The sequence below is a fragment of the Polyodon spathula genome, chromosome 5 (assembly GCF_017654505.1).
Source record: "Polyodon spathula isolate WHYD16114869_AA chromosome 5, ASM1765450v1, whole genome shotgun sequence".
NCBI classification, from domain to species: Eukaryota; Metazoa; Chordata; class Actinopteri; order Acipenseriformes; family Polyodontidae; genus Polyodon; species Polyodon spathula.
Window position 1 is genome coordinate 12,856,290 of NC_054538.1, and position 23,778 is coordinate 12,880,067.

The following is a 23,778-nucleotide window of genomic DNA, read 5'->3' on the forward strand; positions in this document are numbered from 1 at the left end:
TTGTGGGATAGGATGTGTATGGGGTGTAGGGGGTGTAGGGAGAGAGAGATGCAGACAACTGTGCAAAGAAACTACAATTTTACAACAAGACCCACCTACAGCGCCTATTTTCAAGACTCCCCCCTTGACGTCATATAGAACAGACGAGAATATAAGAGAGTATGTGGTACACAATGCTATTCGTCCTTCTGGGGAACCTTTGAAAGGTACATATCCATGTAATAGACCATGATGTAATACCTGTAAACAGAGTCATTCTGAAACAGAGATTAGAGGCATTACATCTTCATTCAACATTCATGAACATTTTACTTGTACATCGAAAGGCATAGTCTACTGCATTATCTGCAAGAAATATAACACATTGTATATTGGGGAAACTAAAAAGACGTTTAGCAGATCAGTTTGTAGAACACTTAAGCATTTGCATTAACACCACTGCATTTCCAATAGCCCATCACTTCAACAGTGATGATCACACTGTTGAAGACATCACAGTCTGTGTGATCAGTCAGTGCTGAAGAAGGGCTTTTGCCCGAAATGTCCTGAAAATAAGATTTAAAGCTTTTAAAATTTTTGTGTACATTTTAAAAAACACTCTTCCATATGCCTTCAATTGTGTACACTGCAGTTTTTATATACAATTCAAAAAAATGATATGCTTGAAATAGTCACAATAATGTTTTAATATACTGTTAAAGATTGGGGGTACTGCACTTTAAGACTGCTACTTAACTATTTTTAACTACCATGTGATGTATTTCTCATGAGTAATCAAGACACAGTACGAAAAGCAGGATTTGTTTTTCCTTTGAGAAATGGTAAACTGCCTTAGTTTGATAAATGTGTCCTACTGTGAAAGAGAGAATAGAAAAAGTACTGTAGGAGGTAGCTGTGAAACTATGCTCTGTTAGATCTGTCACTGACAACAAAACATTGAAATAAAACAGCAATTCACTTAATATATTCAGCGAGAAAAAATATATAAACAGTATTGTGACTATTCTACTTGTGCTTTAATTTAGTCAAACATTAAACTCAAAGTTTGCATGTTCATGACATACTGCATAAGGAGAGAACAATTATTATTTTATTTAGCTCACTGATGAAACTCTGCAGCTGACAGGCAAATGTATTTCAAGTGAGATCTGCGTCCACCTCCCTAAGGAAATTCCATACATTATCCAGCCAGGCAGGCTTGCAAAGAGAAAATCAAGCATTTAAAGTAAATAGTGGTGTTCTGAAATCCCATGAGTTATCCGTGACATTCTCATAGTCATTTTAAAGACAACCAGTCCCTTTCTGGAAATGCCACCAAGTTATTGAAATATCTTTTGGATCATCACCCCGATCTCTTTGACGAAGCTCACTTTGACTGTAGTTTCTTCTGTTCTTGTAGTTTAAGTGAATTCCACTGCAAGTTACTTATTAACAAGTCACAGCAAAGATAACACAAAACAGGAATGCGCTAAAACCTGATCAAAAGGGAGTTCTTTGTTTACTTTTTCATTACAGTGCATTTGCTAGAGAGTGCAAAATTAAAATTTGCCGACATGTGTCTTAAAACTCTACCGCATGTCAAATGTTAGCGATGTTTTTATATTCTTTGGATTTTGTGTTTATCCACGTTATGTGCATGTAACGTGACAGCTGTGAAAATCCTGCGTTTTGCACTACATGCATGAGCGAGCAGTGGAGAGACCAGAATGAATACAAACTTCAATGCCAGCATATTATCAGCTTCCTTAACATAATCAACATTACATCTCGCCTGCAGAGGTTCCGAGTCACACAACAGAAGACACAGGTTCAGCAGAAAAGCAATAAAAACTACTCACAGTTTATTATAATAAGTAAAGTAGTAGTGTTGGGTCTAATTTACTTTCTTTGCAAGATTTTTAACAACCAAACGAGCATGATGGGCCGAATGGCCTCCCCTCACTAGTAAAATGTCTGATGTCCTTATTTAATGTGCACTGGAGCTTTGTTTTGACAGAGACATTTGGCTTGAATCAGAATTATGTTCTAATAGCACATAAGAGGAAGGAATCTACATTAGTGACCCATTTGCTTTGTTTTGGAAATGTAGCATTTAAATATAATGCATAGCTTTTCATTTTTCACTATTGAATTGCACACATTAGCAGCATTTTTAGTAATGCAGTTCACCAGAAAGCTTTTTTTTGTTTTTTGTTATTTGTTTTTTAATCTTGCTGAACTAATTATTAAATTATTTGAAGTGGTGATTTTTTAAATATCTAACACTATAAAATTGTAAAACGAAAGCAGTTTTTAAAATTAAAGAATACGTTTGGTGTATTCCCTAATGCAACACATTACTGTGTGTGTTTACAAAGAAATGTTTTACGGTGCACATGAATCAATCAGGCTAGTCTTGATTAGCACTATACTGTGTTTACTTGTTTTACTTTTTAAAAGAGTAAAGATTCATGGGGGTGTTATTTTGCAGTGACTTTAAGAACACAAGAAATGTTACAAACAAGTGGAGGTCCTCTTGGCTCATCTTGCTCATTTGCTTGTTTATTGGTCCAAGCAAGAACCTCATCAAGCCATTTCTTGCAGTACCCGTGTGAATCCGCTTCCACAACAATTCTTCATTCTTTCATTCCTTGCTCACATTTTTAGGGCAATTGTAACAAACCCCTGTATGTAAAACATCTGGTCTAGTTATAAAAAGTCTGCTTCAAGGAAAGTATTTTATTATTTAGAAGAATAAAGAGATTCCTTGTAAATGGAACATTTGAAGCTGGCCAAAACACCAGGAGTTATTTTTTTATATGTAAGAAATAAAGAAAATGATGTCGCTTACACTTAGTGTTGTGCTATCTTACCAGTTTTATTAGAATTTTATAGTCAGTAACAATGACCTTTGAATACACTGGAACTTGTTTGTTTTCAGCAGTGTGTGTGTGTGTGTGTAATATAAAAAAAAATGAATCTGGCAGCCATTTAACATGTAATGGACATAAGATCCAAAGTATTGTGATAGTATCGAATATCATGATAATGTGCTTGGTATCGTTTTGATACTCCCTAAATGAGGTATTGCAGAACACTAGAACTTTGCCAGTTAAACTCACTCAGTCAACATCACTCTCTCTCTCATGACTAAAGAGTAAACATTATCGTAAATGTCTTACCAGATACAGCAGCACACCTTTACACAATTGTTCCTTCCAGAAGCCCTCTCAATCAATTAACAAGACAAAAGAAAGCTATGGAGAAGGCTCCAAGGGACCACAGATCATAATAAAACCAAACCCCTTACTGATCTGAGACAGGTTACTTGACTTCTCACCTAGAGTTGAGTGTCTGGCTGTCAGAGGTACTGTACTGTAACAGTCTTGACATCTACCACACTTTGTTACAATCGCATGAAGCTAAACACAGGTGATTTCAGTGGCAATCAAATTTTTTTGGCTTAAATAACATTGCCAACACTGCAGTTTCTCCGAAGTTGCTGTGTTGACAGCCTGCCGTCTTAGAAAGGATCACCGACTTGCACAGCAGGAGACAATCAAACTACATGAGGAGATTAACCACAAAACGGGGGTGTACTGCAAATCAAAAGTACAACACTGGATTATTACACTAAATCCTATAATCACTACATTTAAATTTTATTTTGTTGCTCAACTCCTTGAGTATCATTGAGTACAATGTGTTTCGATCAACAACACGAAACAACCTCAATCCATCCGATATGCATTTTGATGTAGTTTCAGATGTTAAATGCTGAGCTTTGTTCCATTACTCAGCAAGTTGTTTGTGATTCATAATTAAGATTTATCCATGAATGAAAGACTATAACATTCCCTAAATTAACAAGAACATTTGTGTTTGAACGGTTTATATTTTCATGCCATTTTATTTAAAATCAACCAAAACAGTAATTTTAGTAAATACCACTCTACTGTAGATATTGTTGTTAAGAAGTTCAAACAAATTGCAAATGGCAGCACTTGTTCAAACTTTAGCATAATACATATTTCATTTATTGAATATGAACTCAAATTGAGCTAATTTTTACAATATACAGTATGGGAATGAAAATTGCATAGATGCAATAGCCTAATTTTTGTATTCCCACAATTAGGCTATTGCATCACAGACTATAGGTTGGAAACCTCTGGCATACTGTTGCTTAGTGTAGCTAGGAAGGGTTATTTATAGTAATATGTTCCTGAATTGAGCCCTTTTTACTCCAAAAACTGAAATTGTAAAAATGGCCCCAATTTATCTTCACTAAGAAATTTAAAGAAAGTCAAAACACAAAATTACAATTCACACGAAAAAAAAACATTTTGAACATCCAAGAACAACATGGATTGAACTCTTAGCATCTGAGCTGAAATTTCAAATAAGCTCCTCATCTCTAACTGAGGTACAAGACACAGCAGCAAACAGTCAAAGGGTTTGGTTAGTACAATAACACTACCCCTCCTTCTGAGCTTGAGTTCAGACATGCCATTTGCTGGCTCCCACTAGTTGCCTAGTCTGTCTGCATCCCGCCGGTATTCCAGCGATTTCTGGAGAAAGCTGCACTTTGTATCTCACAACTCAAGTCAAACCTTCCCACAAGCACTGCAGATGACTGGCCTGCAGTGTGCTCTTCCTGTAAAATTGTAGGAATGCAGCATTTAGCCATATCCTTTTATATTAGTGTGATCTGGTGCTTCGAGCAAAAGGACCAAGAGCCAGGGAACAGTAGCCCATCCATGGACTTGCAAACTAAATCAACCCTGCGAAATACAGTACTCTGTCCCCCATTATAAAACTGGAAGCATTTACAGCAAGATGTTACCAAGCATACAAGATGCTGTATATTAGATGTGTTCATAAATAAAACCATCTAAAAATAGGTGTTTCTGTGAACAAAACAAAGTGTAATAATAATAACGTTACCTTTTCTATATCGTGACCCTGCACCATGTGGGCAAACCCTTATTGCCCTCGTTTGTATGGCAGCTTCTATTTTCTATCAAATCAAAACGCAAACATCTCAAGATTTAGCGAAAACGATTCTGTGACATTGTCTATATATAAAAAAAAATAATCCCACGTTTGTTTAAATCCAGGAGCAAGTACTGTATTGTAATACAAGTCAAAATGACGCGTCTGCTGGTTCTAGGTAGAAGTGCTTATAAAATTGTTATTTTTGAAAATCTGCTACTCAAATGAAGTCAGGATACGTAATATATTTAAGAAAACCAACGCCTGCAGTGCACTGTAACAACAGTTTCGATTTCAGGAATTACTTTTTGTTTTCTGTTACACTAAACTTACCATCTCTGTTTCAATAACAAATTAAAAAAAACAAAAAAAAAATTATTCTCGAATCTCACCCTCACAATGGGGGGCTCGACTTTTACTGGAGCAAATATAGTACTTTTATTTTGTGTTTTTGTACTTGTTGGGTGGGGATCAATGCAAAATCTCACCCCCCCCCAAAACAAATCAAGAGAAAAAAAATAATAATTAGAAAAAAAAAAGTTACCACTGTCCACAGCAGTTTAGTAACAAGAGTGTTGTCCATGGCTTATATTTGAATTGTGTTAAGGAACATGAGTGTCCACATTTTGTTTTAATTTAAGCAATGACTGGCACTTGCTTACAATCTGACCAAAGACACAATTTTTCCTAATTTTTACTCTGGGGTAGTTCAAATTAAAAAATGCAGATTTTGTTTGAAGTTTTGTAGGGTGTCATCTCAAGAGGTCGCTTTTAAGCATTATTCTGTGTTATACATGCAGGATATTAACGGAATGCAAAACAATAACAGCAGTGAGTTTCTAAAACGCAGATGCTAAAGATAACATTTCTCCTTTTCATCCCAATCCAATAATTTTGCTTATATTACGAAATAATTTTTTTGCAATGCGACGTGTTAAAATTGTTCAACTGCTCCCTGCATCCTTTTTATATTAAAAAAACAAATAAATAAAATAAAAATAAAAAAAAAAGATGCAGATGTCTTAGTATCCCATACAGCACTGTGCACGTCCCTGGTATTAGAGCGACTCAGTAATCTGTATCCGAGCATCTTACCTGTTGACTCTCAGTCAAGAATTTGGACAAGTAAAACACACACTCAGAAATCATGGTTTTAAGACAATGGATGAGGCCTTCTGGGTTTTTACTGAGAACTATTCCGACATCTTTCCTGCTTTCGCGAAACTGCAGCAACTGCAATTATGATACCTGTATCTTGTGTACCAGCAGAACAGGGTTTTAGCTGAGTGTCAGAACAGACTGCAGACCAGCAAACACTTTAAAACTATTGAGAAATTCAATGGAAGCTCCTGAGAATTATTAAGACTTTGATTTGGAAAAAGCATGGAAAAATTTAAAGAACCTTTAAAACAGCATAACTGTAAACAGTTATGATGTTGACAGCTACCCACAGAGACACTGGTACATGTTCTACAACTCTTAATTTTATGTCGTGAATTGGGGATTTTCAAAAGAAAATCAAAATATTTCATGGTAAGCTTGTCTTTATGTCTACTTCTACTACCATTATTTATACTGTGTACTGTTTTGCATGATAACTTCCTTAATCTGAAATAGTTACAATTGAAAACAATATAACTATGTTGATGCAATATGTAAAAATGCTCATATTTTAAAAACACAGATTGAGATGGTATGCTTTTACAAATGCAAATTTTTAAAGGCTAGCTCGACCTCCGCATCTCGTTAAATGGTCACGCAAATTAGTTGTGTTACCGGAGTATCCCAAACATTACTTTCTTTACTTTTCTCTCATTGTAAAGAATAATTGCCAAGCGTCGAAAGGCATTGTAGCGCGGACGATACAGTATTTATTAGTAATTCTAGCACAACGTGCTTATCTTGCTCTGTTACTTTGAAGACTCCTGCACAGAGCCAATCCCATCAGTAACACTCACAGGGGGCAGGGCAGAGGGGAGGTGAGCTCAATCACATGCAGATTCAGAGTCAGACCTGAGGGGAGCAGAGAAGCTCTGCGCTTAATGGAAAAAAAATAATTGGCGACTCCAAATTTAAAAAAAATATAAAAGCTTTCCTTTGCTTAAATGCTTTACATAAAAAAAAAAAAAAAGATGCACAGGCTTGACTATCGATAGTTGTCAAACGATACGATGAATCGATAAATCGATGCACCGCCTCAGCCTTAAAATCTTGAGGTCTTTATAAAATACCAGTTGCCTTCAGAACAGACCCCATTATTTAATTAATGTAAACCTGCTATCAACCAAAACCATACGTCTGTGTCGGACAAATTTCCTTTGCAGTTTAGGCAATATTGTACAGTAAGGCAGAATGTGTGATTATATACCACTTAATAGATTTCAGAATATTAAACATCTAAAACGATCATTATATTGATGATGATGTTACATCAATTAGTGTATTCATTGATAAAAGCAAAACAATTAAACAATTAGTAAAAAGTCTCAATAAGAATAAATTGTTAATTTATTTGGTTCAGAAAGCACGTCAAAGCAAAGCTGTAAATCACCAAGCAAACAGCCTGTTCAATGACTATTGACACAATCACAATTGACTATTAATAAGCCCAGAAGGTTAAACCAAAGTCGAACTTCTTCGTGCTATTTGCATAATGTTAAAAAGAAAAAAAAAACCTGTATAGTGTACATCGTTTACAGAAAAGTTACATGTGGTACCTCAACTGGTTTACAAGCTTGAACATTGTATAATACACAAGAGTAAATAAATGTTCATTAGATCTGGCAAAACCACCATATGCGAAATACAACTTGTACTAAAAGTACAACAGAAGAGTGCAGCACAATCCTACAGACCACATTAACTCTGCTACAGCAGGTCATCATAAACTTATAGAATAATAAATTATTAACAGGAGATTGAAAACGAAAGTCTTTGTTTTGAATAACATCTGCATTTGTATGGCTATTATACTATATGTTTTATCATTATGCACAGAATTCAGTTTGAATGTAGTAAAATGTTTTTTTAATGAAAGTTTTGATTTTGGTTATGTTTTGTTCTTAGTACAAAAAAGATGTATCGGAATTCAACTAAAGGTGAACCTGGAGTTAACACAACGTAGGTGTTTTAATATTCTGTTCATAATTTAAAATGTCGTTGTGTGCACTAAAAAACTGTTTGGCCAACCCGTACTGTATTATTAGTAGTTTAATAGGTTTTTTTTTTTTTTTTGCACTTACAGTACAACTCTATCCCTATTTTAAACCGTGCCAAATCTTGGCTTTGTAATCTCAAATGACTATGTACGGCAGGCAGGTGGTATCCATGGTGCCAATAATTACCACAACCGTACTTTTATAGTCATAACAATGAGGAAAATACCCAGTGCTGCGTTGCGACGTTCACAAATCCGTCAAATAAATCAAATAAATCAATTCGGAAACGTAATGTTTTCTGTATCCGCCTGGTACATTTAACAGCATCAATACTGTAACAATGTTTGGATGTCAACCTGTGACGTTTATGTTATGTTTATGATCAGTCACCATTAAAACGTGACACGCAAATGCAATACAGCATAAACTATAAAGAACCATCATCAACATGAATGACATTAGCATCATGCTTGTCTTACAGGCCATTTAAACACTCACAGGCCCAACTAACTACACTTGCAGGCATGATAAAGCAGAAGGTGGCAAGTAATACTTTGCAAAACATCTTACCCTGCATTTGTGATCAATAACTCGTCAAAAAGCCGAATACTGATTTTTAAATGCTCCAATACAATAGCTGGCCAAAATTTAAATCACCCCGCAATGAATATTCTAAAATAAGGTTAAATATAACAGTTGATATTTACAGTACAGTTTACTCTATGGTATTTACTTATTTATTGTAATATTGTTCTAAATATTTTATCAACTGATAATGTATATTAAAAACAAACAAAAAGCAGTTTTACATTATGTTGTAAGATACAATAACTGTATATAGCCTAAACACAAAACGAGGTGTTCTCAACAGATTGCTGTATTTCAATACATTTAACAAACGACAAGTTGCACTTTTTCAGTAGCATCGTCACTGAAATGCAACTTAGTCAAAATCCAAATGATAATTACTGCAGCAGATACGGGTTTTCACCAAAAAAGGCATACTTTGCATTCTTTCTCAGTTCATAGTATTATATAAACGTGATTTTGTAGTCCACACACACACACACACACACACACAGATTATACAAAAAGCTATTAAGTGAATACAAAATTGCAAAAAATAAAAATACCATTCTGTAACAAGTTAGCATTAGAATCAGACCGACCCCCTTCGGCCCCTGCACTAAAGTCACAGACTTGGGGTGGCTGGACAGCACATAACCTATGTGAATTATAAGAAATAATGACTTTATCGTTCTATAATGACAGCGACAGCAAACAAATCGACTGCGCAACAACGTACACAGATGTTTCTATAATCCGCCCCCCCCTACAGGCCTCTGGAAATCTCACTTACCGCAAGTAACATTTTCACTGAATAAGAAATGATATTTGCCGCTGTACTGTAAAACACGCTTGCCAGTATAAGGTAACGTTTGGAACATTAATATACATCAGCCCCATTCAGAGAAGTGACAATATGAAAATGATGTACTTAAAAAAACAAACAGGTAATTCCCCACTGTTTCAATTGCTTGTTTTACTCACGGTGCTGCAAAGGCTCTCCTCTTTCTCAGATGTTGTATTTCTTAGTGCGCAGTCTTGCCAGTGTCGGACTCTGCCGTTGCTAGCTTCAGTGCCGTAGTCCTGTTTTTTTTCCAGCAGGCCGCACCCACCGCCGTGCTAGTTCTCCAACCAGCCCTGCTATGCGGTTCAGTGCAGTGCGCCTGCGCACCCGAGCTGGGCGCTCTTACGAAGCTGCATGCCCGTGTTCACCATGTTGGCTCCAATTGCCCTTAATCGTGAGTTACACTCCTGACCTAATGGAGAGCCAAAATGGCATCAGTTTCAAAGTAAAAACTGTTACTAGTAGTTTGTCATCATGGTATAAACACGCACAGTGCGCACTACTATGTTATGATTGTAATGTGTATAGTACAGGTAAGTCGTTAGGTTAGCTGTGGGCCATTTTATTTAACGACAGGGAGCATGTGGATTTAAAAAGCAATTGATGAAAAAGAACATAATTAAACAGGCAAGGTTACAGTGGTGGCTGTGCGTTGCATTGGACTCCCGCGGGGCTGCTTGAAGGAACTCCGTTATTTTCTCCCTATGTTTCCCAAACAGCTCTCTTTGCGTCATGGCTATTCAGTAGAACTTTTACATAGGCTTTCTGGTGTATTCTCATTCTTATGCATACGCCATCTCAATTTAGCTAATAAATAAATAAATGAATAAACAAACCAACAACATTTAACATGAAACAAACATTACCGGTAATACACGTACTTCAATAAAACAATGCTTACAGTAATAGCATAATTGGTCTGTGTAACTGAATTCTACCAGCCTCATGGTAATTGCATTTGAAACCGCCATATTCCGATATGTTGAATAAATGCAACTAGTACTGTACTAGTACTGTACTACTAGATACATTTCAAGCAGTGACGAACCAGACAGTTTGAATTATTTTAACAGCTTTGATAAATGCTGTAACTTACTGATTTTGTCGGCGGTGGGAGTTGGAATGGAGGTTTTTGCAGATTGGTAATACTTTATAAATATGTTTCTGTAAGTAACAATTAATTACACTCCAAACATGCAATGAAGTCGAAATCGCCATATTAATAACCGTGATGTTTCACCTCACAATCACTTTACCACTACTATGCAGTTATCATAAATATGTTAAACAACAGAAAGAAACTGCCTTACCTGATTCCGTTCCTTCTGTTTTTTCATTGCACACATGTCGGGTATTTACAGATCTCGTTTTGCACGTTTTAAAGTATGATTCGCAGGTGTATTGTTGATCAAGCAGAGGAAGTGTATAACCTCGTTGTGGATTACTTTTTATCACCGAAAATCGGTAAATTCAAAATGAAATGCTATGTTGTGGCCAGAGAACTCGCTTTTGTGCATTATTATTATTATTATTATTATTATTATTATTATTATTTCCTAGACGCTTTTACCCAGGGCGACTTACAGTTGTTACAAAGTATAACATTACAAAATATCACATTACAGATGGCTAACAGCAGTCATTAAATACAATAAAATCAGTAGTAGGAAGAGAGCAAATTTAAATGAATGAAAATAAAAACAAAATACAATAAGTAATTGCGTTAGAGAGCGATTTCGATTAAGAGCAGTTACACTTAAAAATATTGGTTACAACAGTAAATTCAATTAAGAGCACTTTGTAAGTACTATGAATGGATAAGAACGATTTCAAATAAGCGCAATTAGAAAAACCATGAATACAGTCAGGGCAGCATCAAGGGCAGTGGGAGCAGGGAGCTGATCTTACTTATTCGTCAGCCAATCGGGCGTCAATTGGCAGGCGAATAAGACCAAATTGTGTGTGCGTGTGTGTGGATATATGGGCTGCACTTTTCGCTATCATTCTGAAAAACTGACCACTGCGCGCAGCCACGTTTTCACTCGAGATTGCTGCAGCGCATTGCCAAGTAGTTGTTTTGCACTAGTGTTTGAAAAATGTGACCACATGCCAGAGAAAAAAAAATTATAACCAGTGTTAGACTCGCCATTTCTCGCACTCCATTGTTATTTATCTTGATAGTAGCCTATTTTATTTCTCACCATAATTAGGCTTATACTTTTAATGTTTAAAGTTCCCAACTTATGTTTTCCTTGTACTGTGTCTGCGCTCTCTGGCTAAACAGTAGCCTACTGAAATTGACGTGACAACTAGTTTTTAAAGGGCGATTTCATTTTTTAAAAATAATGTTAACACATAACCTGTGTTGATTCAGTTATGACATTTCTAAAATAAACTAAGTAAAAATTAGTATAATAGCTGACCTTGTTTTCCTTCCAAAACTGACAAACTAAACAACAGCACACAACAGGCACTGCCTTCCTCATCGATCCAGCGTTCCTAGCAAGATCTCTCGATTTGCTTAAAGTAATTGTGAAAGCTTATAGTACAAAGCGAAGATTGTCTAATATTATACCAGTGTTTACAAATACACAACACGCCTGTTTTTATTAGACTGTAATAGAAAGCCTATGTTCTTTATTTTATCGCATACAGATACATATTGTCTTCTTGTTTTTTTTTTTTTATTTGTGACCTATTTTATCTGATTTTAATGTCTTTTTTCTTTCTTTCTTTAATTGTATGCATTTTATTGCTTGTTTCTTATTGCTGTGATGTCTATATGCTCTTTATATGTTTTATTGTAAGAGCTTTGGGGCACAAGTGTAAGGTTAATATTGTCCGTTATTCATGCTTCCGTTTTTATTTGCGCCCTGCAGTTTCATGGTCTTTTTTCTACGGCTTAGGATGCAGCAATCATATTTATTCTATAGCACGTACGCTATTCGTGTCTAGGCTATATTGTGGTTATTTTGAGGACTTGTCTTATTTGAAAGAACTGAAAGAGTTCCTTTGCTATATTGTATTGTGACTGACTGTGCTGTCAAAGGGCATCTTGTCATTTTGAGAGATCTCCTGCAGTGTTGATGCCAAGCTTTTTCTATTCTGTGGGCAGAATATCCTCCAGTTTTAAATAATCATAGTCCGATCCTAAACGTGTTTGAATCAGACATTTAGTGTATGTAAAATAGCTGTTTGTATGTGTGTGTGTGTATATATATATATATATATATATATATATATATATATATATATATATATATATATATATATATATAATTTGGGACCAGTTAGGAGTGAATAGTCAGATTGCAAGGACAGCCCTCCAAGTTTAGAGAGTGACAGTCCTTTATTCTGGGCTGGGAACCTTCCAGAGAAAATTTACCTACAGAGAGATTGGCAGCATTTTCCAGTTCCGCATCTATTAATTATAATTATTATACTGATTATTGGAAATCTAAAACTTAGTTCCAGTCTTCACATAATATGATTCTTTACATGCAAATAAACATTTTCCTTCCACTAACAGTATGATTTTTGTTTAAGCAGATAGGTAATTTATTTGCAAGTTATCTAATAGTCCAACATAGTTTTTAAATTGAATTTATCATATCATCCGTCCCCAATTTGATTATACCCAATCGTTCTATTTCACTGAAGAGTTGAATCTGAGGACAGGTCGAACCAATTTTAATATTATATTATTATATTAATGCAAAGGCTGGTATTGCTTTGAGGTGAATACCCCAGAAATGCCATGTTGTGTATTTTTAACATAAACACACAAGAAGCATTTTAGGAACCAAGATAGGCTACTAAAACAACTAGCCACCCACAACAAAATCACAGAATACAACACAGATCCCTGACAGACAGTGGTGTCAAAAGTCCTGTCCCCATAACACATAACTAAGACCCCCACATTCTCTTGGTGATATTCACATGTGCTAATCACCCCCAAAACCTGGCGTTTCACCCCTAGGATCCCCAAATTCCCTTAGGATTAAGGTAGCCATCATGCTGTAGACCAGGGTTGGCTAACCCTGGTCCTGGAGAGCCTCAGGGTGTCCTGGTTTTTGATTTACCCGAGCCTCTTAATAATGTAATTAACTTATTAATTGGACTTAATTGGTCAGAATTACTGTTTCTACCATGTACAGTATATAGCAGTTGATGATTTAGAGCTACCTACAAAACATGAAGGATTGAGGCTCTCCAGGAACATGGGTTGGCCACTTCTGCTCTAGACCCATATTTGCATGAATTAGCTTTCCAGCTAGCCCAGCATGCTTTTCATCAACATAATAGCTGGGCTGCTCCCAGTTTAACCAGCAGGCAGCTCTGTACTCCCACATTACAGCTATATCAATTCTAACATAACGCTGACACGGTCAGTTCGCACCACAGTAAAAAGACGCAGGACACCCAGAGGTGGAGCAAGAACAGGTGCAGCAGTGCAATTGTACTCAGGCTCGCTCACTCAGAAAGCTTATTTATTTCTTTATTTTTTTTAACAATGATAACATCCTTCTCATTTATATTTGCAGATGTTACACTTTTGTATCACTGTAATTGCCGGTGTGCGGTGCCAGTAATTCAGATTGTATCCTCCCTCATTTCAACAGGTATCACTATTGTCTTAATTATCCAAACTTTTTTCTCCTGGAGGCTGGTACGAGGCACGTCTTCACGGAAGGTTTTGGGGTACTATTCAGTACAGACTTTTGCAGTTATATTCTGAGTACCCGATTCATCCTGTAGTTTAGACGGAAGCTGTTGGGTCCTGCTGGGTAACAAAATAAACTACAGCAAATCAACTTGTCTGTATTTCTGATTTAATAATAATAATAATAATAATAATAATAATAATAATAACAACTAGAACTGCCAGGCAGTTTTACGGCTCCCAAGCCCCAGTATCAGTACCTGTCTAAGCGTGTTTAGTTCTCAAAGTGCCAAGTTTGAAATCAGCAACTTCAACTGTTCCACAGAAGAAGATTTTGAAAGTTTTTTTTCTTCAAAAATGCGTCAGGCAGCCATCTTGTTTAACGCAAGTTTCTTAAAAGTCAGTTGTATTGCTACAGTGTCAAGGATGATGCTTGTGAAGTTTCGAGTTAGTCAAGTAAACCGTTTGTCAACTGAGGCCGTTTTAAATTTCAGACGTAAACATACACCTGGCAGCCATCTTGTTTTATAAAACAACCATTTTGACATATTTGTATTCCATTGTTACTGGCACAATAACTACCATGTTTAGAGTTTGTTGGTGAAACAGTGTTCAATAGCAGCAGTTTGCTGTTAAGGGCGCGTTTCGATAAGATTTGTGGCAGCCATTTTGACATTAAAATTTATCGCAGAAACTTCTGCTTCGCAAACTTGATGCGAGTTTGGATGCAGATGATATATGCCAATTGTCAGATCAATCGCTTCACCGGTTCCCAAGAAGATTTTGAAAGGTTTCTAAAAAATGTGTCAAACAGCCATTTTCATTTCCGGTCAATACAATTGAGGCTGGGAAGCCTAATAATAATAATAATAATAATAATAATATAATAATAATAATAATAATAATAAACTGTTTCGTATTTGAGACAATTTCTGTAAATGTCTGTGCAGAATTGTCAATTCTGTAATAATAAACAAACAAAAATAAACAGTTTGAACACTTTACAAAACAAACGTGCCACTTATAACATAAAACACATAAATATGCAACGGGCTGGGGCACCGAACCACACATTGTACTTTCCAAAGCATAGCAAATATTTCCTTTTACCAGGATGACCTGAATAGTTTTCCTGAGCCTTGGTAAAATGTCCCGCTAATTATTTTAAATAGAGACACCTGTGTAAGAAATGAACGTTAGTGCTGCTACCTTGCACCCTTTTGATGATTGAATTTTTAAACAAGTTAAAGAAAACGTTTCCTGGGAAGGTTTGTATGTGAATATAAAGTAGGAGGCAAAACATTGTAGCACATGTGCCAGAAAGGTTTTACCCTTTTTGTGAGGCAGACTACCTGCTTTTTGTTTTCCCTTTTATTTTACAAGCACACACACACACACACACACAAAACAATATTGTTAACGTACACGTTTTAATTTTAGTTTTTAGTTTAAGTAAAGTTTAACAAGTTTATAAAATTGTAAACAGAAGTATGTGCAATTGTAAAAATGCATTTAAGCAAGAGGAAACTCAGTTCTTGCCTGTGCTAACCATGGTTTTTAAATTTTATTCCCTGCTGGAGAAATGTACATCAAACTTTATCGCTTTGCAGCTAGAGAAACGCTGTAATAAAGAGTGCAAGGACTTTCTGTAATGCAAATCATTTTAATGACAAGCTGCGAGCAGATGGAGGCTGTTTGTCTGACAAGCCACTGTTACATTTTACAAATCTACAAAACTGCTTTACAAACTTGAGAAAGATGTTCTTTTGTACGAGTTAAGAGTATCAGAATCTGGGGGTACAGTAAATGTAGGCACCCTGTTTGTCTGTACTGGCCACTGTGACTTTCCCTTTAGAGCTGTGCTGGGGGTTGAATGGCACTTAAATGCTTGTTACTTTTGATGGAACTTTTTTTGCTTACAAAATAGGGGAAACACTGGAAAACAGATCATTTTCTCAGTGGGGTTTTCCCCCCCAGACCTTAAAAGATGCTAATCTCTTTTTTTTTCTACCACCAACTGTGACATAGACAAGGCTTTCCCTTCCCTCAGTGCTCAGTGTTGCATAAGTAACAGGCAGTGTTAGGTTATGCACTGCTGTTACAGATGAGCCAGGCTCTTTTGAGTAGTGGTTAAAACCTTTGCATGGGGCATGTCTGGTTGTTGGTTCAAACCCAGTCTCCGCTATGTTAACAGACAAGGTCATGACAACAAAGACAATTAAAGCTACATCCGTGTTTACAGTGGTGTTTCAGTGGGAATCAGAAGGCTCGAGGTAGATAAAATGAATTGGTATTGAGGAAACAGAAAACAGAGAATGCTATGTTTGTGTTTTTTTTTATTTAGCACTCATTCATGTGTTAACAACATAATTTGCTTGAATTCATCTTTCAACACGATTCTCTACAGATACATACAATCACAAACTTTTCACAGTGCTCTTAAAAAAAAATAAAAAAAAAAATCTTCCAGCATCAATTTTACACAAAAGCTGTACTCTCATGCACTTACAGTACTCGCTATCTGCTATTGCGACAACAGGGATGAGAACAATGACTACAGAATAATTAACGAGCAACAGACTTCATAAAACAAATGTATACATTTTAAAATCCATGTATAAATAATATTTCCTTCGACACATTTTTTAAATTGAAAATCATCACAAAACAACACACAATTGACAGTGTTTTCCTAGTTTATCCAGTTAACAGGTTCTAGCTACCCTTAGAAAATACAGTATTTTTTAATGTGTTTCTTGGAACGATTTGGTATTAAAGTTAACCTGTAGTAAATTACTATAGTTTTATGTAGTTTTCTTACACAATTGTGAAAGCATTTTTTGCAATCAAATTTCTCTTTTTGTGAATAGTCAGTGTCAGATATTGAAATCAAATGAAAATACTGCATTATCTTATCATAGGATATTACAGAGCATGTTGCCAGTTACTAAATACAGTACTTGTTAAATCAAAAGTCTTTAGAAGCTTTCAGTCTTTTTTCAGTTCAGTACATCACATGTAGAAATTGTGTGAGACACACTGCAGAATCTGTTCAAGTGATAAATTGACTGTGATATTCTGGAAGTATTAGATACTGGTTCCAGTCTATTACTTGCATGCTGCTGTTTCATACTATACAACCACTCTATCTAATATTGTATGTACAGAACACACAATATGGAACTTCATGAAAACAGACGTACAGTAGGTGGTAGTTTTAAAATGTGAAAACTATTCCAAAGTATTAAAACGGATACAATTTGTGTAACACAGATGCAGTTCCAAATCGTTGAAAATATGTGCAACAGATTTAGTTGTTAAGTTTTAGTAACAACAGATATCATGGATGTAATGCACATTGTTCTACAGAATTACTCGCTCTATATATATATATATATATATATATATATATATATATATATATATATATATATATATATAATTACTGTAATGAAATGTAGCGCAGAAAGACAATTATTCCCTGTGCTCGCAATTTCTTTGCTTTCATTTTCACATGAATTAGATGCAACTGACTTTCAGTAACATACATTTTAATTCCAATAAAACTGTAGATGTAAAAATCAGATTTTATATTAAAATGTAATGTCATTGGAGACAACCAACATTACTGTATCCATTCATTTCATTGTGACCCAAACAAGACATAACAAATTAAATCCATCCGCTGGTTCAAAAAACTAAACAAACAAAAAAAATACCTTCCAATGCAGGGGGAAGTGGTTTATTACATTGACCTGTCCTGGGAGCCATGGATGGAATTATGCAATGCAGTAAATCTATGGACATACAACCCATTCCCCATTCCATAGTGATGTTTGTGGTTGCAGCTGTTTGTTTGTTTTCTTGTTTTTGTTTTTAGAAATTATGTGAGTTCTTTATCTCCTGTAAAATGAAGATCATTTCATGCTGTCCAGTAGTACTGTTAACTGAACAGCAGACTAATTTGTTGACCCTTGATCTGGCTGCTTTACATGTACAGAAATATTTGATGAACCTCTGGATGATAATAAAAACTTAATCTCAAAAAACTTAGCTCTATCATCACCTCTATCTAGATAATGGTGAGCAGTGTGAAGCTTAAACCATCACCTCTAGATAACCGTGAGCAGCATGAAGCTCAAACCATCACCTCTATCTAGATAACGGAGAGCAGCGTGAAGCTCAAACCATCACCTCTATCTAGATAACCGTGAGCAGCATGAAGCTCAAACCATCACCTCTATCTAGATAACGGAGAGCAGTGTGAAGCTCAAACCATCACCTCTATCTAGATAACGGAGAGCAGCGTGAAGCTCAAACCATCACCTCTATCTAGATAACGGAGAGCAGTGTGAAGCTCAAACCATCACCTCTATCTAGATAACGGTGAGCAGCGTGAAGCTCAAACCATCACCTCTATCTACATAACAGAGAGCAGCGTGAAGCTCAAACCATCATCTCTATCTAGATAACAGAGAGCAGTGTGAAGCTCAAACCATCACCTCTATCTACATAACGATGAGCAGCGTGAAGCTCAAACCATCATCTCTATCTAGATAACAGAGAGCAGTGTGAAGCTCAAACCATCACCTCTATCTACATAACGGTGAGCAGAGTGAAGCTCAAACCATCATTTCTATCTAGATAATGGAGAGCAGTGTGAATCTCAAACCATCACCTCTATCTAGATAACGGTGAGCAGCGTGAAGCTCAAACCATCATCTCTATCTAGATAATGGAGAGCAGCGTGAAGCTCAAACCATCACCTCTATCTAGATAACGGAGAGCAGTGTGACGCTCAAACCATCACCTCTATCTAGATAACGGAGAGCAGCGTGAAGCTCAAACCATCACCTCTATCTAGATAACGGAGAGCAGCGTGAAGCTCAAACCATCACCTCTATCTAGATAACGGAGAGCAGCGTGAAGCTCAAACCATCACCTCTATCTAGATAACGGAGAGCAGCGTGAAGCTCAAATCATCACCTCTATCTAGATAACGGAGAGCAGCGTGAAGCTCAAACCATCACCTCTATCTAGATAATGGAGAGCAGCGTGAAGCTCAAACCATCACCTCTATCTAGATAACGGAGAGCAGCGTGAGGCTCAAACCATCACCTCTATCTAGATAACGGAGAGCAGCGTGAAGCTCAAACCATCACCTCTATCTAGATAACGGTGAGCAGTGTGAAGCTCAAACCATCACCTCTATCTAGATAACGGAGAGTAGCGTGAAGCTCAAACCATCACCTCTATCTAGATAAAGAAAAGCAGCGTGAAGCTCAAACCATCACCTCTATCTAGATAACAGAGAGCAGAGTGAAACAGAAACCATCAGAATGAACAATGGATTGCTTTGAATCTTTAAACTAAAGTAAAATGTATTTTGCAAAATCAGTTCAGCTACTGCTATTTGATTTCTCATTCCACAGTAAAAAAAATAAAATAAAAATATAACGGTAATCTTTGAAGCAATACAGAATACTGTATTCTTAAAACCATCCTTAACATAACATCCCCTACAGCTTTGTGAACAGGACATATTGTTTAAATAACTCCTGAATTTAAGCTTTGTGTATGGGGTACATTCACTTAATTCTGTATGAAAGAGATCACATAATGTTAACTATACATGATATATATTTTAAATGTCTAATAATCTTGCAGAGCCTTAAAAACGTAAAAAAATTGCCTGCCCTAAACCAATGCTTTTCCATGTTTTGTGTCTGTCATCACTCAGCACCACAAGGATGGCCACAGAGGTGCTCTGTGACTTCCTTTTATCAAATACATGCACATTCAATACTAACCTGTTGTCCTCCATTAGTTTGACTATTTTTAATACTATTACAGTGCAGAGTATGACCAATTACATCCCAAGAATCCAAACAGGCAGTGATACCCAAATCAGTGTTCTTCCCTCATATTAGCACAGGCTCTGCTTATTTTATTCATTTTGTTATTAATTAATATATGAAAAAAAAAAAAAAAAAAAAAAAAAAAAAAACCAATATCTCATACTGTTACTGGTATATGAAGCCAGAAAAGATCCAGATATCTGAAGAGATCTGGCCAAAATAAAGATAACCCACTGATACTTTAAACTTTGAAGACAAAAATGAAAAATCTTTGATCAGATAAAACGAATAGAGCCACACTTAATTAATCAAGATTTTTGTGCCACAGATTACAGTTCTTAAATGTGTGACTGTGCCTGAATTATGACTCACAAATTGAACCATGTGGATTAACACTTCCAATGCTATCCCACTGGGGAACTTAAAAACAAACAAAAAAAACAATAAACTGAGAGACAGTCATCTTTGTAATATTAACTCTTCCTGGTCTAATCAGACAACAGACACAACATGCATGAAAGTACAGTGTACTTTTTATTTATATTTGTATCTCAATGTTGATCCTATGGAGTGCTGAAGCTAATAAGAAGTAATGATTGGGTATCACTCTTTAACACACATGTTTTAATAAAGGACTTCATTAAATAAATTAAATACGTGTTGAAACTGTGTTTTCTTGGCTAACATTCACATTTATTAAATAAAGAAACTCATATTTTTCTGGACCTTGCCATACTGTTGGACTACTCTACAGCAAAAGCACTATGTATTGTTCAGCTTCTAGCACTGCTGCTTAACCCCAGTCAACACACACTTCACTGCATCACCCAAACAAAAAACATTCTGGCTCGAGATATTTTAGCAACAATTTTTGCTGAACCTCCAGAAAAAAAAAAAGAATGATCTTTTATTGATGAGCCTTTCTTTATCAATTAATTTAAGAAAACATTTCCTTCCTAAAAACATGTTAAAATTATAGCCAGGGACATCCATTTCATTGTTTGTTTATCACATACAATATCAGCAGCCAATCTTCCAAATATACCTTGTTTTGATCGGTCCCTAAGCAGCTAATTCTAGTTTGTGTCCAATTAGAAAATGAAGTGCCTTTCTAAAAGTGCAGTATATGTTTAGGATATTCTAAGCATGTTATAAAAATCACTGCATTACTTTTTGTTCCTCCTTCATTTAGTTAAGTGTTGCGGCACAGTAGTGATATTGTATTGAAATCTGCTGCTATATTTGGTCCCGAATGTGCGGGGGTTTCCATGGTTACCAAATTCCGCTGGACCTGCCACCAGGGGGAGCCAAAATCCTGGCAGAAGATCTCTTTGGAACATGATCATCGGTCTGGGAACCTAAGATATGAAACACAGTATTTAAAAAGCAAAATAGCTAACCTCAACTGTGCTGTAATGGTCACTTCCCATTTTTTTTTTCTCATAAATATTTAATTTAAATCTGAAAATATTCCATTTCTCTTTTTTTTGGTGTTAAAATATTTTAAATGGCTTTAAAAAAAAACATACAAAACAAGAACTAGTAAAACTGACTTGAGTGTGAAAAATACTTAAAACCATTTAACTGATATCATACAGTACCTACGTTTAGTATGCTGGGGGTACAAAGTGTGTGTTCGGCAACATGGTGCCTCACTAAGAAACCTAGCTAAAGGAAGTATGCTGTGCAGTTTGTGGGGAAAATATCCAACTATTGCCATTTCAATAAAATATACAAGCAGTTCTTGTAAAGCAGTTTCCACATAATTAAATAAGTGAAAGATGCCTACCAGATAAATTGAAGCTGGACTCGTGCAGGTCCCTCATGCCTCCGTGCCTTGTTGAAGGTCTGGCTAAAGCGTCACCATCCGGGGGTCCCGACTCCTTCCCGGAAGTTGAGACCACTGCCACGTCGCCAGTGTATGGAGTACGCTCCACACCCTTCAGGGTTTGGCACTGAAATGTGAAACAGACATCGATTTAAACCAGGCATTTTAAATAGCAGGTTGTCACTGTGGCGTTTATTGAGTAATGACATTCTGCCTCAACTGTTCCCTGGGTGAGATGGAAGACAAACTGTATTTTGATATTTGTTTTTGTCCCTTGTCATGCGTCTGACATTTCTTAAGCGTGAAAGAGTTTGAGTCTTGTTTTTTTATGCCCAATTGTTATATTGCTCTGCATTAACCCTTTGCAGTCTTTCATCGGACCAGGTCTGACATTACAATTTTCCCTTTCCAGTCCGATGTCGGACCCTGTCCGACATCATCAAAAAGACGTAAAGTACAGGTCTCTAGTCGTTTTTTTTCCGGAAAAAGCAGAGAAAACCTTTCTGTGGCAGAGTGTGTATATCCGATAGCCCCATGCACCACAGAGAAAACATGGACACAAACAGATAGCTGCTTCTGCATCCAGCACTCAAAGAATATCACAGACATTTGCAGAGCTTTTTGAGATGTTATAGTGATAAAATAATACTTGGATTTCATTAACGAGTGATCAGGAGAGGATTTATCAGTATGTACGTCTATAAAGACGTATGTGAAAAATACAGCAAACAAGGGGTGGGACTTGACTGGAGATGCAGTACTGAGTGTCCTTTCTCGATTCAGTGTCTTTTAAACCTGTTTTACTCTGAAAAAAAATTAAACGGCACGTGTGAAAATAAATTGGACCTAATGCGCCTGACAAGCGCTGAATAAATGGACAGCTAAGGGTTAATGTGTAAGGATATGAGTAAACAAAGTGAAATGGGTATGTATATATGATAATACGACAATATAGAAGTAGAAAGAGAAATGTAATTGAGTTAGCCTAGTATGAAAGCTTCAAAAGAAAATCATAAATAGCAGGTAGATTCCTTGTGTGAGAATCAAGTCCTGGTTCACAGTCCAGTACTACTCCTCAAGTACCGAAACAATGGATATCCAGGACTGTTACAAAGTATTGTTTTAAACAAGGTCGCTCCCAGACAAGGTGTGTTAGTAGTATGACATCTCCTCTCTCCTACCTTTTGTCTTTGTACCATCTTCTTGTACAGGAAGTCAGGGAAGGTCCTGAGTGGATAGAATTTGCCGGTCCCCTCAGCACACATGAACACCCCGTTCTCGGAGACCACTCTCCCACGGCTGATGGTGACCAGCGGCACTCCGTGGCTACGCAGGTTCTCATACAGGTTGACATCCCCGCCCTGCACCTGGGTGCTCACTGAGATGGTCCTGGGGAGAGAGAATCAAGATACAGAACACACAGAAAGATGTTAACACTGACAATTCGTTTTTGTAAAATATTTCTACACGGCGTTTTTGATGTGGAGCTGGCATCATGTAAGAATGACACAAAAACAGACTTATTTCTCTGGCTAATACCTATTAACAGGCCACACAACCTTTGCAGCATTGTGGCAGTGTGGCAGGGCGAAAGCCCTACCCATGCACGGGTATGTGTGGGGGGAACATTAGGTAGCAGGGAGGGAGTTAAAATCCATCCTGAAAAAACATATGGTGTATAAAATAGGTATTAATGGGTGTTAATTAGAAAGGGTTAAAGTTGATGTTAGTGATGGAGGTGGAAGGGTGTGTCTGGCATTATGTGTTCCGTTCTGTGCTGTGCTGTTTGTCTATTATCATGAGTTTTGAAAGACCTTTTGTTTTGGCCCTTGTGCCTTTTATTTTGTCAAGAATTTGTACCATTTTTATTTGTTTGAATAAAA

At 36.4% G+C, this 23,778-nt stretch overlaps 2 protein-coding genes across 4 annotated transcripts in view; both read right to left on the minus strand.

Annotated features, from left to right (window-relative positions):
* The window catches only part of LOC121315578 (microtubule-associated protein RP/EB family member 3-like), a 45,935-nt gene extending 36,121 nt beyond the window's left edge, over positions 1 to 9,814 (minus strand). For 2 of the 3 annotated variants that reach the window (XM_041249790.1, XM_041249791.1), the window contains exon 1: positions 9,684 to 9,814. The gene's annotated coding sequence lies outside the window, so the exon portion shown is untranslated. The remainder of the gene's footprint in view (positions 1 to 9,683) is intronic. The other variant, XM_041249789.1, reaches the window with a different exon arrangement.
* Positions 9,815 to 17,604: 7,790 nt separating this feature from the next.
* LOC121315579 (dihydropyrimidinase-related protein 5) overlaps positions 17,605 to 23,778 on the minus strand; it is a 47,655-nt gene continuing 41,481 nt past the window's right edge. The window contains exons 11-13 of the mRNA XM_041249792.1: positions 23,077 to 23,284; positions 21,857 to 22,022; positions 17,605 to 21,425 (exon numbers count right to left, since the gene is read on the minus strand). Coding sequence (XP_041105726.1) covers positions 21,340 to 21,425; positions 21,857 to 22,022; positions 23,077 to 23,284 — 460 coding nt within the window. The 3' untranslated portion in view covers positions 17,605 to 21,339. The remainder of the gene's footprint in view (positions 21,426 to 21,856; positions 22,023 to 23,076; positions 23,285 to 23,778) is intronic.